This window comes from Lontra canadensis, unplaced genomic scaffold, assembly GCF_010015895.1.
Source record: "Lontra canadensis isolate GAN:19392208 unplaced genomic scaffold, GSC_riverotter_1.0 scaffold140, whole genome shotgun sequence".
NCBI classification, from domain to species: domain Eukaryota; kingdom Metazoa; phylum Chordata; class Mammalia; order Carnivora; family Mustelidae; genus Lontra; species Lontra canadensis.
This window is the reverse complement of record NW_022631134.1, coordinates 289851-307191: the sequence shown is the minus strand read 5'-3', so window position 1 is coordinate 307191 and position 17341 is coordinate 289851. Positions and strand designations below refer to the sequence as shown.

At 33.8% G+C, this 17341-nt stretch overlaps 1 protein-coding gene across 3 annotated transcripts in view; it reads left to right on the top strand.

The window, feature by feature from the left end:
* Window positions 1-17341, top strand: part of KIF18A (kinesin family member 18A) — an 81672-nt gene that overhangs the window by 5025 nt on the left and 59306 nt on the right. For 2 of the 3 annotated variants that reach the window (XM_032843432.1, XM_032843431.1), the window contains 6 exons: window positions 5117-5489; window positions 7557-7714; window positions 11018-11122; window positions 12229-12339; window positions 13753-13950; window positions 16249-16425. In XM_032843432.1, the coding sequence (XP_032699323.1) occupies window positions 5165-5489; window positions 7557-7714; window positions 11018-11122; window positions 12229-12339; window positions 13753-13950; window positions 16249-16425 (1074 nt within the window). In that variant the 5' untranslated portion in view covers window positions 5117-5164. Of the gene's footprint in view, window positions 1-5116; window positions 5490-7556; window positions 7715-11017; window positions 11123-12228; window positions 12340-13752; window positions 13951-16248; window positions 16426-17341 lie in introns of those variants that run through there. The other variant, XM_032843433.1, reaches the window with a different exon arrangement.

The window sequence follows — 17341 nt, the reverse complement described above, 5'->3', positions numbered from 1 at the left end:
GCTGCTCCCCCACACCCCAACTCCTGCTTGTGTTTCCTCTCTTGCGGTGTCTCTGTCAAATAAATAAATAAAATTAAAAAAAAAAAATTTACCTCCTATGTGTCTTATTCAGCAGCAGCAAGATGTCCACTCTTTCACTTGGCCATGTTAGGAAAGAAAACTGGCATTATGTATTGATATAGGGAAAACTTCATTAATCCCTGAAGACATTAGTATATTTGAAGATAGACTAATTTTTCACAATTTGGTGATCCTGTTGACCTTAGGTATTTTTATTAAGAAAATTATTTTCAGTCATTTGTTTTGAAAAAGTCCAGATATGTGTGGTACTTTAAAAATTAAGATGGATGTCTTTCTTAAAATTTGTAACAAGTTATAAGAAAAAGTTGTATTTGAGATTATATTTCTTAAATTCCTTTAGATCATTGTCAGTATTTCTCCTTGAAGTATTCCTTGAGTGAGACCTATTGCCTTCTAAAATACCTTCAGCAATTCCCAATAAACTTCAAAATAAAACCTAAACTTGATGGCCTTGTATTCATGATCTTCCAAATCTGGCCCCACTCTTATCTAATTATATCTTCTTAATGCAACCTCTCCCTTCCCTTTTATTCTGTCCAGCTGCATTAGGATGCAGCAAAGCTTGGGACACCTGGATGACTCTGTGAGCGGAGGTTGCAATTCTTGATCTCAGGGTCGTGAGTTCAAGCCCTAAATTGAGTGTAGAGATTACTTTAAAAAGAAAAATGTTTTCAAGAAGACTGAGCTAAATTAAGCATCTCTTTAGATGCTGTAGGTAAAATTTCAATTAGCTAAAACTAAACAGCTAAAAGAAATGAGATTTAAGCAAATTGACCAAATTGACCATGCAGCCTGTTATGTCCTCTGCACAAGCTGTTTCTTACCACAGGCCTTTGGACTTGCTGCCTAAAATACTCTTGTTGCAGAGAGCTTTTCCAGTTTCTATAGAAAGTCACTCAACTAGACAAGCTTTTCTCAACTCCCCATCTAAAATAGAAACCCCCATGTATACTCTTGCCCTCTATTCTGGGATCCAGAAAAATTCTTACCTCATAGAAGGCACTCAATAAATATTTATTAGATATATAACTAATTTACTAATTTCCCACCCTGAAATGCTTTTTTATCGTAGTTAATAACTAACCATCCTTCAGCTCTCAACTCCTGTCACTTCCTCTAAGTTCCCCACCATGATAGTCTTATGTAGGACTATTAGCCTTTACCTTACTAGCTCCTGTCACAGTTACACCTTTACATAATTGTGTCATTATTTTATTAATACCTCTTTGCCTCACTGCACTGTATATAATAATAATAATAATAATCGTGGCAAACACTAAGTGCATATTGTGTGCCAGGCATCGTTCTAAGTTCCCACCACAGCTCTGTGAGGTAGGTATTATTAGTAGTCCCACTTTACAGATGATGAAATTAAGCCAAAAGGAAGTTAAGTAACTTGCTAACACAGCCAGTAAGTAGTAGAACTGGGATTTTAACCTAAGGTAGCTGGCTCCAACATCTAATAGTTCTATATTGAATAGTTCTATATAGATCTATATAGTATATATTAATATATACTATATAGATCTATATAGTATATATTTATATATACTATATAGATCTATATAGTATATATTTATATATACTATATAGATATATATATAATATATATAGATATATATAGTTCTATATATATCTAATAGTTTGCATATTGAATTGATTACTTAATTAACAAGAGATCCCATCCAATCTTTAGATTCTAAGGTCTATTTCAAAATAATCACCTGAAGTCCTCTTATACTTGTTTATCTATTTCATTTGTGTGTATTTTATCTATCATTGGGGGGTGAAAAGTGTATCATTTAAGGTTAAAGCATTGCTCAATATTCCTAAGAGCTTTTAGACATGTGTATGGAGATCAGTTTTTGTTATAACAAGGAATATGGGATGCTACCAACCTATAATAGAGGTCATAAATGCTAAACATCTTCTAATACATGTAACAGTTCCAAACAAGGAAGAATTATCCTACCTAAAGTGCCATCATGAGCCCATTGGGAAACACTGAAAAGATGAATCAGCGTCTTTGGCAAGAAGAAACAGGAATGGAGGTAGATAGGGAAGAGAACTGACAATCATTGAATGCCTTGATACACTTAATACTTGATACACTTATTGCTTTTAGCCTTCACAGTGCTTTGAAGTTTCTTTTATACAAATAAGAAACTGGGATTCAGTGAGGTTAAGGAAGTCGTCCAAGGTCATAGAAGTGAGGTATAGATGCTTTGTGGAACATAGAAGCTCAAGAATGAAGAAGAGCAGAGTAGTAATTCATCTGGGACTTGACTGTTAGAGTCCAAGTAACCATCCTTCCTTCTTCAGTGTTCTATTTTTGGAGGACAGAGTCTAAAAAGGGAGTGTCATGTCCAGTGTCTCCTGCTTTTAGATTACTTTGGCTTTATTTGAATTCTTTCCAAAGTGTATGGTTTTATGACATATTTTAGCTTCATTATTGTTATTTATTCCATTTAAAAAAACAAAAGGGGGTGTGTGGGTGGCTCAGTGATCTCAGGGTCCTGGGATCAAGCCCCGCATCGGGCTCTCTGCTCAGCAGGGAGCCTGATTCCCCCTCTCTCTCTACCTGCCTCTCTATCTACTTGTGATCTCTCATTCTATATCAAATAAATAAAATCTTAAAAAAAAAATAAAAAACAAATAAAAAACAAAATGTCTTTTTTTAACCTTTCTTCCGGCTCCACCATACCATTCCTTTGCTTACTTTTGCAGTAGTAGTTCCTGTATTCACAGAGTCTTCTCTCAATCAGGTTTTTGTCCTACCATTTCCCCAAAACTGTTCTTCTCATTGACTTCTGTGTTACTAAATCCCATGGTTACTTCTCAGTCTGTACTTTACCTGTTAGCAGTATTTAACATAATTGATCAACCTATTCTCCTTGATTTAAAGATTCCCCAAAATCTTAATGCCATTTGAAGCATTAAGAGTCTGAGAACTGACTTTACTTTTTTAACTTGGGTTTCAACTGCCTTGACATTTCCAGCTGGATGTCTATTAAAATTCTCAAATTTAAGAAGTCTACATTTCCAACACTCAGACCAAGAACTTTGGAGTTGTTCTTGAATCCTGTCTTTCTCTCATAGTCCATATCTATCAGGAGAATCTATTATCTTTACCTTCAGAATATTTCCAGAATCTGACTACCACCGTGGTCTGAGTTGAAAATATTATCTCCTATCTGTACTACTTCAGTGTTCTAATTAGTCTCCATTCCTTACAGTATGTTATCTACACAGCAATGAGAATGGTCAGATTATATCACAAAACAAAAAAATCACACACAAACACAAGACCCTGGTAGATCTCTTCACCTAAAGTATAAGTCAGAAGTCAGACCCTAGGCTTCTACTTTGATTCAAATACCTTAGGTAAACTATATATATAGTCACAGCAAGGCTACCCAAAAACCTAGCTTTCATTTTTGTGAGAGCTTCAGCATTATATTAGTTTGGCTTATGGTAATGGAGAGCAAAAGGTCTCTCAGAATCATCAAGGTAATAAAGAGAGAAACTTGGCTCATGAACTGTTTTCAGTAAAAGTGATCTTGGCTGCAAGTCTCTTGGCAGTGGAAATTGATACACCTGGGCTCATCTCTACATGTATCTCACAAACCCATAGGGTTAAAAATAGTTCCAAGGATGCATCAGTTAGTTGGCCCAGGTATGAAGTTGATGAAGATGGCATATACACCATGGTGTATTCAGAGATCCTAATCTGCTCTGTAATGATGTAAGTCCAGGGTACATCAATGATACTAGGTTTAAAAATTATAATCTGGGGCGCCTGGGTGGCTCAGTGCGTTAAAGCCTCTGTCTTCGGCTCAGGTCATGATCTCAGGGTCTTGGGATCGAGCCCGGCATCGGGCTTTCTGCTCAAGCAGGGAGACTGCTTCCTCCTCTCTCTCTCTCTCTGCCTGCCTCTCTGCCTACTTGTGATCTCTGTCTGTCAAATAAATAAATAAAAATCTTTAAAAAAATAAAAATAAAAATTATGATCTGACTCTCAGGTTTCCTCACATAAAAATAGAAAGTAAAGATAAACAAAGATCAATAGTTTGGAAACCTCAACTATCCAGAAATTAATTGAGAATCTGAAAGTTTTAACTAAGAAAAAAAATTTAAAACCTTTTAGATTTTCTAATTTATTTATTCATCAAATATTTATACAGTCTGCCTTGTGCCAGGCACTATTTTAGGCTCTGGGAAAACATCAATAAGCAAAACAGATTTTAAAAAATATTCATGTCCTTAAAGAGTATATAGTTTAACTGGAATAGAGAACACAATAAATAAGAAGTATATATTATTTGAAGATGGTGCTTTGGTAAACAATTGAGCAGTATAAGGATAATTAGGAATTAGATTGGCAGTTTTAATAAGAGTAGTCGGGAGGGCAACATTTGAGCAAAGACTTGAAAGAAGTAAAAGTCATTCAGGTATTGAAGGAAGCATGTTGCAATGGAGAGAGTGGTTGGTGGAAAGATCCCATTAGAGTGCTTGGTGGGTTAAGTTGGAATGGAGAGAGCAAGGCAAAGATCATAAACCATGAGGTGAAAATGGAGACCATTTAGAAAACTTCAGCTTGTTCTCTGAATAAAATAACCATTGGAAGGTTTTGAACCAAGGATTGAATTATGTGTGTCTATGTGTATACATTTAAATATATTTCCAGGGCGCCTGTGTGGCTCAGGCATTAAGCATCTGCCTTTCGCTCAGGTCATGATCCCAGGGTCCTAGGATCGAGTCCTGTGTCAGGCTCCCTGCTTGGCAAGAAACCTGCTTCTCCCTCTCCCACTCCCCCTGTTTGTGTTCTGTCTCTGTCTCTCTCTCTCTGTCAAATAAATAAATAAAAGTCTTTGAAATATATAAATGTATCTATTTATTTATTTATTTCCAGGTAAGTGGAATAGAATTAATAGGAGTGGAATAGAATTAGTACCTTTTTTTTTAAATGAACACTATATGCCAGTCATATTATATACAATAGAACTTATATTAATACTTTCCTTTTTAATTGCAGAGGAATATTCAGGCATTCATACAAGCAGGGAAAGCAAGATAATCAGCAATGTCTATCACTGAGGAAGACCTGTGTCACCATATGAAAGTAGTTGTTCGTGTGCGTCCAGAAAACACAAAAGAAAAGGCAGCTGGATTCCATAAAGTGGTCCATGTTGTAGATAAGCATATCCTAGTTTTTGACCCCAAACATGAAGAAATTAGTTTTTTCCACGGAAAGAAAACTGCAAATCGAGATATTACAAAAAGACAAAATAAGGATCTCAAGTTTGTATTTGATGCAGTTTTTGATGAAACTTCAACTCAATTGGAAGTTTTTGAACATACTACTAAGCCAATTCTTCGTAGTTTTTTGAATGGATATAATTGCACAGGTAATTGTTTCAGTCAGTTTAATTTTTCCATCTGATTTTAGTTTTACATTAGAATGGACATCTACTTTGCCCATTCTAAACATAATCAATTTTAAGGTGCTTATTTGCTAAAAATTATAACGCTAAATAGAATTTCACTGTAAATATAGACTTTCTTTGAAAATTAGGCCTCATATATAACATATAATTTGTGAAACATTCTCTTCCAAAGTCTTGTTGTGATCCCTATAGACAGTCATCTTTTCAATTTTCCTATGTTATTAAACCACATGGATCTTTCAGTGGATACCAGATTCCTCACAATTTGTATTCACTAATATTCCCTCGCTTACCTATACAACTATCTATCCCTGGGGAAAAGTTGGACATTTCTGAACACTGCAAGTTTCTTTACAGAATGATTTTTCTTTATAGTACCTTGAAAAAAAGCTAAAAGCCCATGTTAATTGAGTATCATATGTTATTTTAGTATATCTTCAGCCCAGAAAGCATCTCTAGTGCTCTGGATAGATCTATAGTAATTTGCCTTTCAAAATGGCCATGTTGATTTCCTAGAAGAAGATCCAAAGGCCAGTTAATTCAATACTTAAAAGGTACTTAAAACCATTATTTATATCTTATTTTTATAATTACCACCATTTACAACATTTTCTTTAAGATAACCCTAAAACTGTAACATGTTTCACTGTCTTCCACTGACTCATTCAGTTTTATTACAGAAGACTTACCCTCTTGGTCAAATAAGAATAAAATGTGGTTTATTGATTAGAACTGCTATGATTCTCATTTTTAAGTTTGTATTCTTTTCCTCATTCATGAAACTCCATACTATTTACAGAGATTTAAATTTTTCTTGACTCCAAATGAAAAAATCTCCACCAAACTAATACTGAATCTTTGTTTCCTTCTTGGCTTTATTTTGTATTACTATCTAGCTGTCTTAAGACTTCTTATTGTACTGCTGGCTTATAAAAATGAAAAAGAATGAAATATGTCAGTTTAATTGATTCCGCTGAAAAGTATTTTAGTAGTTAATATTTGGTTTAACAGAGAGATTTAACTTATAAAAATATTTTTACCTGTAATAATATGAGGACTTAATGGTTTTATATTATGTCAGGTATTTGCCATAAGTAATTCAGAGTAACTTTTTGTTTCGTTTTGTGTTTGAAGAACATATCACTTTTATGTTATACTGGAGAGAATCATGGAAACAAACTAATTTGCCTAAAACACAAATTTCATAAGAGAATTTTATAAATGATTTCTAATGGAATTCATTATTCAGCAAATTTGTAGTGAATATCTGCTTTGTGCTAGGTGATTTGCTAGTTATGAAGGATACACAGCCTCAGCATTAGTGGAGCTCACAGTTGGAAATATAGTGTGATACCTGTTAGAAGGATATATAGCATATACTGAGGGCTCAAATGAGGGAGTAGATGTTTCTGCTTGTGACAAAGAAGACATGGAAAAGTGACATTTATGCTGAATATTTAGAGCAGGTTTAAGTATTCCAGCTGGATCGAGTAGAGGAACTCTTCAGTGGAAAGGCAGTGGCATAAGAAAGAAACAGCACATGCAGAGAACTTCACACAATCTAGCATACCTAGACGACAGCAAGGAACAAATAGCCTGGAGGGAGTGCCTAATATTCCAAGGCAAGGAATACGAACTTCCTCATGTAGGACTGTTGAACACTTAAGATTTAACATATTCAAATTTTGTTTTCATAAAAAAAAACTACAAAATTCTGATAGATGGATTAAAGAAAATTGAGATGAGATAAGGAAACTGGTAACTGATTAATCAAAATTTGAACAATTGCTGTGGAAGAAAGGGAGCAGAGGGGAGGATAGTACCGTTAACCAGAATACAGAATATAGGAGAAGAGTGGATTTGTGCTAAAATTCCCAGATTTTAAGGATAAGACTCTACATTAATTTTGGACCTCTTGAGTTTAAAGTTATGTTCAGAGTATCCAGATGGAACTATCCACTAGACAGTGGATATAGTAATGTTGTATATAATAATAAAGAACTTTGATCCCTTTTTATAAAAATTCAGTGCTTGCATATGGTGCTACTGGAGCTGGGAAGACCCACACGATGCTAGGATCAGCTGCTGAACCTGGAGTAATGTATCTAACAATGTTAGACCTTTATAGATCCATGGATGAAATTAAAGAAGAAAAAGTATGTAGTACTGCAGTTTCTTATCTGGAGGTAAGTTGACAGAACCATTCTTTAGATTAGTCAATAGTATTGAGAAATCATTAAGAAGTTCCGGGGTGCCTGGGTGGCTCAGTGGGTTAAGCCTCTGCCTTCAGCTCAGGTCATGATCCCAGGGTCCTGGGATCAAGCCCCACATCAGGCTCCTGCTCAGCAGGGAGCCTGCTTCTCCCTCTCTCTCTGCCTGCCTCTCTGCCTACTTCTGCCTATTTGTGATCTCTGTGTGTGTGTGTGTGTGTGTGTGTGTGTGTGTGTCAAATAAATAAATAAATAATCTTTAAAAAAAAAATTTCCATGGCCCATTCAAACTACTCTGTCATTAAGAATTTTCTTATGAATATATAAAATCATTAAAATTCCTGCTCTTAGGTATTTGTTGCACATCTTACTCTTTTTTTGTTGAGTATTTTGTTTTGGCCTAATTTCTGATTAGTAAAATTAGCAAAAAGAACTTCCAGATGCCCTTCACCCAGACTCATATATTAACATCTTACTACCTTTGCTTCTCCCTCTATGTGTGTGTATGTATTTCTTTCTTGTGAACTGTTTAAGTTACAACAGGATATTTTCTTAAATAACCACTGAATAGTTATCCAAATCAAGAAATTAACAATGATAGAACACCATTACCTAATCTATAAATCTTAATAAGATTTTGCCAATTACTCTGATGTTGCCCTTTATTGAAAAAGAAAATCTAAGTTCATTAATTGTATTCAATTGTTATATCTCTTTAGTCTCAATTGGATTTTTTTCTGTATTTTATGTCACTGTCATAAAAACCCTAATTTGGTTAGTCAATAGGTTATGCACGTGCAGAAACACAATGGAAGTAATGTTGAGTTCTTATAGTATCATATCAAGAGGCTGGTATAGTTAGTCTGATTACTGGCTGTGTTAACTTTGATCTACTTCATTATGTTGGTTTTGGCAGAGTTTCTGCACTATAAAGATACTATTTTACCCCCTTATTCCTCAAATTTTCATCTATTACTATTGACATCCACTGTTGATTCATGCCTAAATCTATTATTATTATGATGGTAGATAATAGTGATATTTAAATTCCATCAGTTCATCTACATTTATTCCTTGGCTTTCTACTGTATGGAGGAACTTTCCTTTCCTTTATTATATCAGTGTGGATTCATAGATTCTTAACATTATTTAGTAGCTTATAATCCTTTTCCATATTTATTTATATGCTCAAATTATGCTGGATTTGGCCAGTCAAGGCTTCTTCATGCCGTCTTTTGTGTCCTCATTCTTTGAGGACTTCTGCTCACTTAGTAATAGGTGACATTCGACAAATCATAACTAGGAGATAGGCACACTAACTTTATATTCAGATAGTGTTTCAGATACCATTAAAGAAACAAATCCATGATTTTACTGCCTATTTGTGGTAGCAGAGAAAAAATTTCTGGTAGTCACAGCTCTCTTGTTGACAACTTTATAGTTTGGTTCCTACTGAGAAAGCTTCTTCACATTTCAAAAATTGATTAAGATATGTATGTTGCTTAAAATTTTCTTGTGTACAAAACTTGGAAATAAAAGAGAAATAAAACTCATTTTCTATAGTTAAGTACTGAAAAAAATTGCTTTGAACTTAATTGGGTAAAGAATATGGCACTATTCTTTAGTTTCTCCTTATATCCTTTTATAACTGGGCGAATTTTGAAGTTTGGTCATTTTTTTTTTTTTAAGGTGATTTTATTTATTTACTTGACAGACAGAGATCACAAATAGGCAGAGAGGCAGGCAGAGAGAGAGGAGGAAGCAGGCTCCCGGCTGAGCAGAGAGCCGGATGCGGGGCTCGATCCCAGGACCCTGAGATCATGACCCGAGCCGAAGGCAGAGGCCCTAACCCACTGAGCCACCCAGGTGCCCCGAAGTTTGGTCATTTTTATAATGTTTTTAATTGTTTTTTCTTTCTTTTAATCTGCCTTCATTTTATTAATGGTAAGGCAATGTCTAATCTCATCATTTTCCACTTGGGCTGTGCACAAGAGTTGGCTATGGAGCTTTTTAAAAATAGACATGCCGAGGCCTCAATCCTTGGACATTTTAATTTAACAGGTCTGGATTGTGACTGATGTATCTGTGGTTTTTAAAAGTTCACAGGTGATTCTGATTTGTAGACTGGCTTGAGAATGGTTGTTCTAATTTTGTATTTTGTATGATTGAAATGGGTAAGGAGAAGTATTTGAAAAGTAACTACTGCTTTTCAGGAAAATAACAAAAAATTGTATCTTCATATTTTACTACTTTTAAGAGTTTCTTATATTTAAAAATGGTTATCATTCAGTAGAAAATCATACCAGCAAAGAAGTATCACTACAGGCTATCTATTAGAACATGGAAATAATTTACACAAAATAATTCTTAAAGCCTAAAACTGTATGCTTTTTTAAATCTTATCAGTTGTCATTTTGTTGGCAAGTAGAAAATTAAGTACCTTTAATGAAATCATCAAATCAGATCAATAGTACTATTTCTATGCATTGTTTACAGAAATTACTAAAAAAAAAAAAAAAATGCTGAAAAATTACTAAAAAAGAAATTGCTTACAGAAATTACTAGGGAAAAAAATTACCAAAGACATACAATACAGATATGTTTTTAGTGCCATGTAATAGAGTGAGGAAATCTGGACTCCCATCCCTACTCTGCTGTTACTTTTGTGACCATGGACAAATTACTTAACCTCCTAAGGCCTTAGTTCCTAAGAAAGTGGGGAGGGGAGGGTCCTGTTATAGGACTTATTAAGAATTGCATGTTAGATTTAATGTAATTAAAGGATAAATGAAATAAATACTGTCGATCCTTGAGTATGGGTTTTAACTCTTTAAGTTCTAAAATTTAAAAAGTTTCGACTGTCGGGACATCATGAAGTAATAAACTATCTTCAGTGAAAACCATGCCACCTCCATATAACTTATTGGAATTTCCCAAGACCGTGTGTCCCAATATATTTCTAGAAAATAGGAGAAGGCAATTCAAGCTGTCTTATTTCTATTCCACCATAATCGTCAAGTTAGGAATTATGGAGAGTGGGTGTAATGACTCCACCTTTAAATTTCAGTTGCAAACTTAGGTAATTAAACTCTTCTGTTTTCTCAAATGATAGGAAATTAATGGCAACATGAGATAGAAGGGGTGAGATGGTGCAAATAAGTTGCTGCTTATGTTTCAGATGTAATTCTAATACAACCTTAAATCAGCAACACGTGTGATGTTGTCACTATTATTTCAACCTCAGTGCTAAAGCAGTTTTTTGTTTTGTTTTTCCTTAAGGTATATAATGAACAGATTCGTGACCTCTTAGTAAATTCAGGGCCACTTGCTGTTCGGGAAGATGCCCAAAAGGGGGTAGTCGTTCAGGGGTTGACTTTACATCAGGTATGTTTATAAGTTTTTTTTTTTTTTTCTTTATTGTAATAACAAGTGTGGTTATTTGGCCATTTATTCATTTTCTGTTGTATTAAGAAAGAAGAAAAATAATAAAGTGCAGAGTTAAAAGAATCAGGATATACCTTCAATATTATTTTGTTTTCCTTTGAAATAGTTGAATGAGCTTTTCTTTTTGTTGTTGTTTTTGGGTAAGGGGGTTGAGGGCTTTTTTCTTTTTTTAGAGAGAGCCAGAGCTCCAGGGGAGAGGCAGAAGGAGAAGGAGAATCTGAAGCAGGCTCCACACCCAGCTCGGAGCCTAGTGCAGGGCTCAGTCTCACAACCCTGAGATTATGACCTGAGCCAAAATCAAGAGTCTGACGCTTAATTGACTAAGCCACCCAGTCACTCTAAATGAGCTTTTCTTTTTAAAAATCTTCTTGCAAATTTAATACTCTGTATTCTGCTTAATACATTTATATTTTGTCTCCTCCAAAAGATAAGATTCTATATTTTATTCTCATATAACACCAGACAAAGTAACATTGATCCTTAAACAACATGGGTTTGAGATGAACAGGTCCACTTATATGCAGATTTATTTTTATAAATACAGTACACTCTACAGTGGCTAACTGAACGTAATAAAATACAATACAGCACTGTAAATGTATTTTCTCTTTCTTATAATTCTCTTCATACCATTTCCTTTTCTCTAGCTTCATTTATTGTTAGAATACAGTATATAATATGTGTAATATACAAAATATGTATTAATTAACTAGTCATATAATCAGTAAGGCTTGAAGTCAACAGTAGGTTATTAGCAAAACTTTTGGGAAGTCATAAAGTTCCATGTGAATTCTTAATTGCCTGAAGGGGAGAGTTCTGTCAGTGCCCTGACATTCTGTCGGTGCCATTGTTCAAAGGACAACTGTATATCATTTGCTTAGTTCTATATAGGAAATATTTAATGGGATGCAATTTGTAGAATGCATTTTTACCTTTAATTTTATCTTTAAAAGCCTTTTTTCTTGTTGAGAGTTTACTAAAAATTTTAAAGGTTGATGGCTATTTTTATTTGGGTTTTTTTTTTTTTTTCACTTAAACTTCTCTAGCCCAAATCCTCAGAGGAGATTTTACAGTTATTGGATAGTGGAAACAAAAATAGGACACAACATCCCACTGATATGAATGCCACATCTTCTCGTTCTCATGCTGTTTTCCAGGTAACAGACCATTAAACTATTGCTCTTAAAATTGAATTTAAAATAAAGGCAAATTCACATGGGGTTATTTTCATATATGCAGAGAAAATCCTTTCAGCTGTGGACTTCTTCCTCAGCATTTCCTTCATTTTGGAGCTTTGAGAAGATTTTATCAAGAATATTCAGAATTGAGGATATATAAATCAGAAGTATAAATTTTTACTGTGTGAAGATACAGCGTAATAAGGTGGTAGCATTAAAGGGTATTTTCCCTTGTGTTTTTAGAAGTGAAAATATTTAATCTTTCTTAAAGACATTATATTCAGAACAAATCTTCTCTTTTTGGGTATAGATTTACAGAAGTAAGAGATTCTGATTCACTTTTTTAAAAATTTCATCATAAGGACCTTGCGAGTAGCATTTCTTAAGGACATTGATTGCATTGACATTATATTTCTTTTAAAAATACAATTCCAGAAAGTGTTAAAGCATATGTTAGTAGCTATTATTTTCTGTAGTTTCTAGTCCTGTTAAAATCCAAATTATTTTATAGTTTCATTCTGTATTATGCTCGTGTAACCCAACTTACAGTAAGAAATTGATATAGTAGAAAGAATTCATATCTGAGGCAGTTAAGTCATTCAAAAAGTCACCAGTCCATAAAATTTTATTAATCCTTTCTGTTCTTTCCACTGTAGTCATAAGAGAAATGTTTATCTGTGACACTGAAATTTCCCCAGAATGACTTAGACCCTGCCCTATAAGAAATATTAACAAAGATCTTTATAATGGAATAATCTTAACCAATCTCTTTTAAGTTTGCCACTTAATTTATTTCAGTTGAACTATAAAGTAGCATTCAATAAATGATGCTTTACTCTAATGGGCTAAAAATGAGAAGTATATTTTACTAATTTTTTATGTGAGACATTTTCTTAATTATAGTGATATACAATAGTTTTGGGAATTAGAATACACTTAGTCTTCAATTTGGGTCAACATTCAAATTCAGCTTTCCTTTAGGAGCAGTTCCTGGAGACATGCAAAGCTTTCTGATCGCTGCCTTTAGTTTTTGGTTAGGAACATTATTTCTAGACTACCTGTGCCCCTACCACCACCTCCAATAAATCTGTGATCTGGCTCAGGGGTTACCAGAACACAAATGGCAGTTGTTTTGAGCTTCTATCAGATCAGAAGTTATTTGCCCTTTGGTACACATATAGGAAATCTTTTCATCTTCAAAGTTTTTTTCAACTTCCATAATTATTTCAGGTATACTTGGATATCAGCAGTCAGATTATTAAACTTCTTCAGTTTGTTTTTAAAATGAAAATAGTTTTGATATCATATTCTTTTAAAAATAAAGTACATGTTCCCTTTTAATTTTCTTAAATCTTATCCTCATTTTTCCTATTCTTCTATAATTTCAAAAAGATTTATTTGCGGCAACAAGACAAAACAGCAAGTATCAGTCAAAATGTACGAATTGCCAAGATGTCGCTCATTGACCTGGCAGGATCTGAGAGAGCCAGTACTACCAGTGCTAAAGGAACCCGATTTATAGAAGGCACAAATATTAATCGATCACTCTTAGCTCTTGGGAATGTTATCAATGCCTTAGCAGACACAAAGGTAGGTACAATATGTTTATTTATTTTAAGTATTTTGAAATATTGAAATATGTGTAATTCCTAGGAAGATACTACTTAAAATAATTTTGCTTTAAAGGTCTGTTATAAACCAAATTTTAAGACTGTATTAGTAATATTTGTATTCTAAAGCAAAGATTATAGGAAGCCTATTATATCAAATAAAGCTATGTTTGGTTTGGTTTTAATTTCCAGTTTTATAATCACAATTTGTTGAAAGAAACATATTGAATATCATATTGATAGATTTTATGGTACTTTCTCATAACTTATTTTAAATCTGATTATTAAAATGGCCATTTAGTGATCACTACACAACAAGCATAATTGAATTGGGATGAATACAAAAACTATATTTTAAGAAAACTAAATTTTTTTATTAGTATTTTATATACTATAAATTTGGGTTAAATAATGTTTTGATTTTTCTTAGGAAGAGGGTCTTAAGATATAAAATATAGTTAAATCACCTTATAGGGTAATGTTTATTAGATGCCTTTGGGGTATTTAAAAATATTTTACATCGGGGCGCCTGGGTGGCTCAGTGGGTTAAGCCGCTGCCTTCGGCTCAGGTCATGATCTCCGGGTCCTGGAATCGAGCCCCGCATCCGGCTCTCTGCTCAGCGGGGAGCCTGCTTCCTCCTCTCTCTCTGCCTGCCTCTCTGCCTACTTGTGATCTCTGTCAAATAAATAAATAAAATCTTTAAAAAAAAAAAAACATTTTACATCTACTATATGCCAGAGTGCTTACTAGAACAAAGCATATTTGACAACTTCTGTATTGGTAAAAATGACTTCCTTTTTTTTTTCTTTAATTAAAATGCGATCATTAAGTTCAAGCTTTAAGAAATTTCTATATTTAGGAAAATACAGGTCAATGAATGCTAGGAAAATGTTGTATTTTGAATTAATAAAAGTATATTAAAATGATTTGGGAAGTCTTTTTAAAGAGGCACAAGGCAAGTTCCTGAAATCACATAAAGATTACAAAAGCAAGATGTCTTTCATATTCTAGGTTAAAATCTCAAACATCTAAGTGGACAGTATGGTATAGAGACTGGTTTTCTAAACTTAAGCCATTTATAGTATTTTTTCCATACCAACATCATTTTTTTTTTAAAGATTGTATTTATTTATTTGACAGATAGAGATCACAAGTAGAGAGGCAGGCAGAGAGAGAGAGGAGGGAAGCAGGCTCCCTGCTGAGCAGAGAGCCCGATGTGGGGCTTGATCCCAAGACCCTGGGATCATGACCTGAGCTGAAGGCAGAGCCTTTAACCCATTGAGCCATCCTGGCACCCCGATTTTTAATAATTAACTCCTATTGAGTCATTTATGAGTCCATGTTTAATACATGTCTTGTACATGTGAAATCATTTCAAGTTAACACCAGCAGTGCTCATTGCACACTGGAAAACACTGCTAGGATGGAAAGCATAGTACCACTAGGAGCTAGGATACCTAGGGCCTATTTCTAGCTCTGAGTTATCAGCCATGTTACCTGAAATAGTCATTTCACTTTTTGTTTAGCTTCCATTTTTCTCTTCTGTAATGTGAAAGATTTACACTGGATAACATAAGATTGCTTTTAGCTTAACATTATAATATTCTATTTTTATGGAAGTTGTGCTTTTTGGAAAATTTGTTTTTTACTTTAAAATCAGAACTGTGTCTTTTAAGTAAAGGAAAACCTAGAAATATTAAGTTTTCTTAGAACTGTTTTGTCCTTTCAGTTGAAGTCTCTGTAAGATTGTATATAATTTTAATTTACTTCATATACATGTTAGCTAATTATTTAATGAGAGAAACAGCTCTGCCATGCAGAATTCTTATTATTCCTATGGTAGATTCGAATAGGGCATACATTACTTTTGTATTTTGATTTCTTTTTAAAAAATGAGTGGAGCTTTTTTATATGAACATTATATTTCTGATAAAAGTTAATATGGAAAGATTTTGTTAAATATACCCCCACTCAGTTTTCCCACTTGTTAACATCTCACATTTATATGGTATACTTACCACAACTGATGAACCAATATTGATTTTTTTTATTAACTAAAGTTTATATTTATTTAGATGGGAATATAATCTTTAAGTAGGATATTTGTTTTATGTTTCACTCAGTAGTTCCATAAGATTCATTATCATCATTTCGATCACCAATTATATCGTAAGTCTGGGCAGAGTTGGGCAGTGCTTAAATTCTTAGAGTGAAGTGATAGCAGGTTTGCAATTAAATGTGGAAAATGACATAAGAAATCTTTTTTTGCTCTTTCAGAGAAAGAATCAGCATATTCCTTACAGAAATAGTAAGCTCACTCGCTTGTTAAAGGATTCTCTTGGAGGAAACTGTCAAACTATAATGATAGCTGCTGTTAGTCCTTCCTCTGTATTCTACGATGACACATATAACACTCTTAAGTATGCTAACCGTGCAAAGGACATTAAATCTTCTGTAAGTTTGTTTAGTCTGCTTTTTTTGTAAGGGCATTGGATGTATACTATTTTTATAACTCTAAAAAAATATTAATTAGAGTTTTATTTTTACTAATGAATTAGCTAACAAGTTTAGAAATGTCTTTATTAGCTTGGTTAATTGAGCATTAACTTGGACAATTAAACCGTTAAGCATCTTGCTTACATATATAATCGATATTATTATTTAGTCTTTTGAGAACCAGGGTGCTTTAGTGCCTTTCTTCCTAACCTTCTTCACATCGTGGCACATGATATTTTGGTGGCACACTGGAATAACTGGTCAGGGCTTTAACACATTTGTTACAGCCAAGATGATGTTACATGCTTTAACTTAGCACCAATCCTTTCTTTGTGAAAACTTTGGACATGTTAGGTAATCTCTCCAAGCCTCAGTCACTTCATCTGTAAAATAGATATATCTGCCTTAGTTTGTAAAGTAAATAGCCCTTTTAAAATAATTCATGATATTGATGTAATAAATCTCTTTATAGCTCTAACAATGTAATAATGACTGGTTAGATCAGTATTTTTTTTATAATTTTATTTTTTATAAACATATATATATATATATATATATATTTTCCCCCAGGGGTACAGGTCTGTGAATCTCCACGTTTACAAACTTCACAGCACTCACCATAGCACATACCCTACCCAATGTCCATAACCCCCCCCAACCCCCCTCTGCCCAGCAACCCTCAGTTTGTTTTGTGAGATTAAGAGTCACTAGATCAGTATTTTTGCCAGTAATTTGGGGTGATTAAAAAAATGTAAGTCAATGGTGATATATTTTTTAAAATCACAGGATCCTAGGGACAGAAAAAACGTAGAGTTTAAGTGGTGTGATGACTTCTGCTGCTTACCCCTCTGCTACTCCCACTGTATGAAGCTGA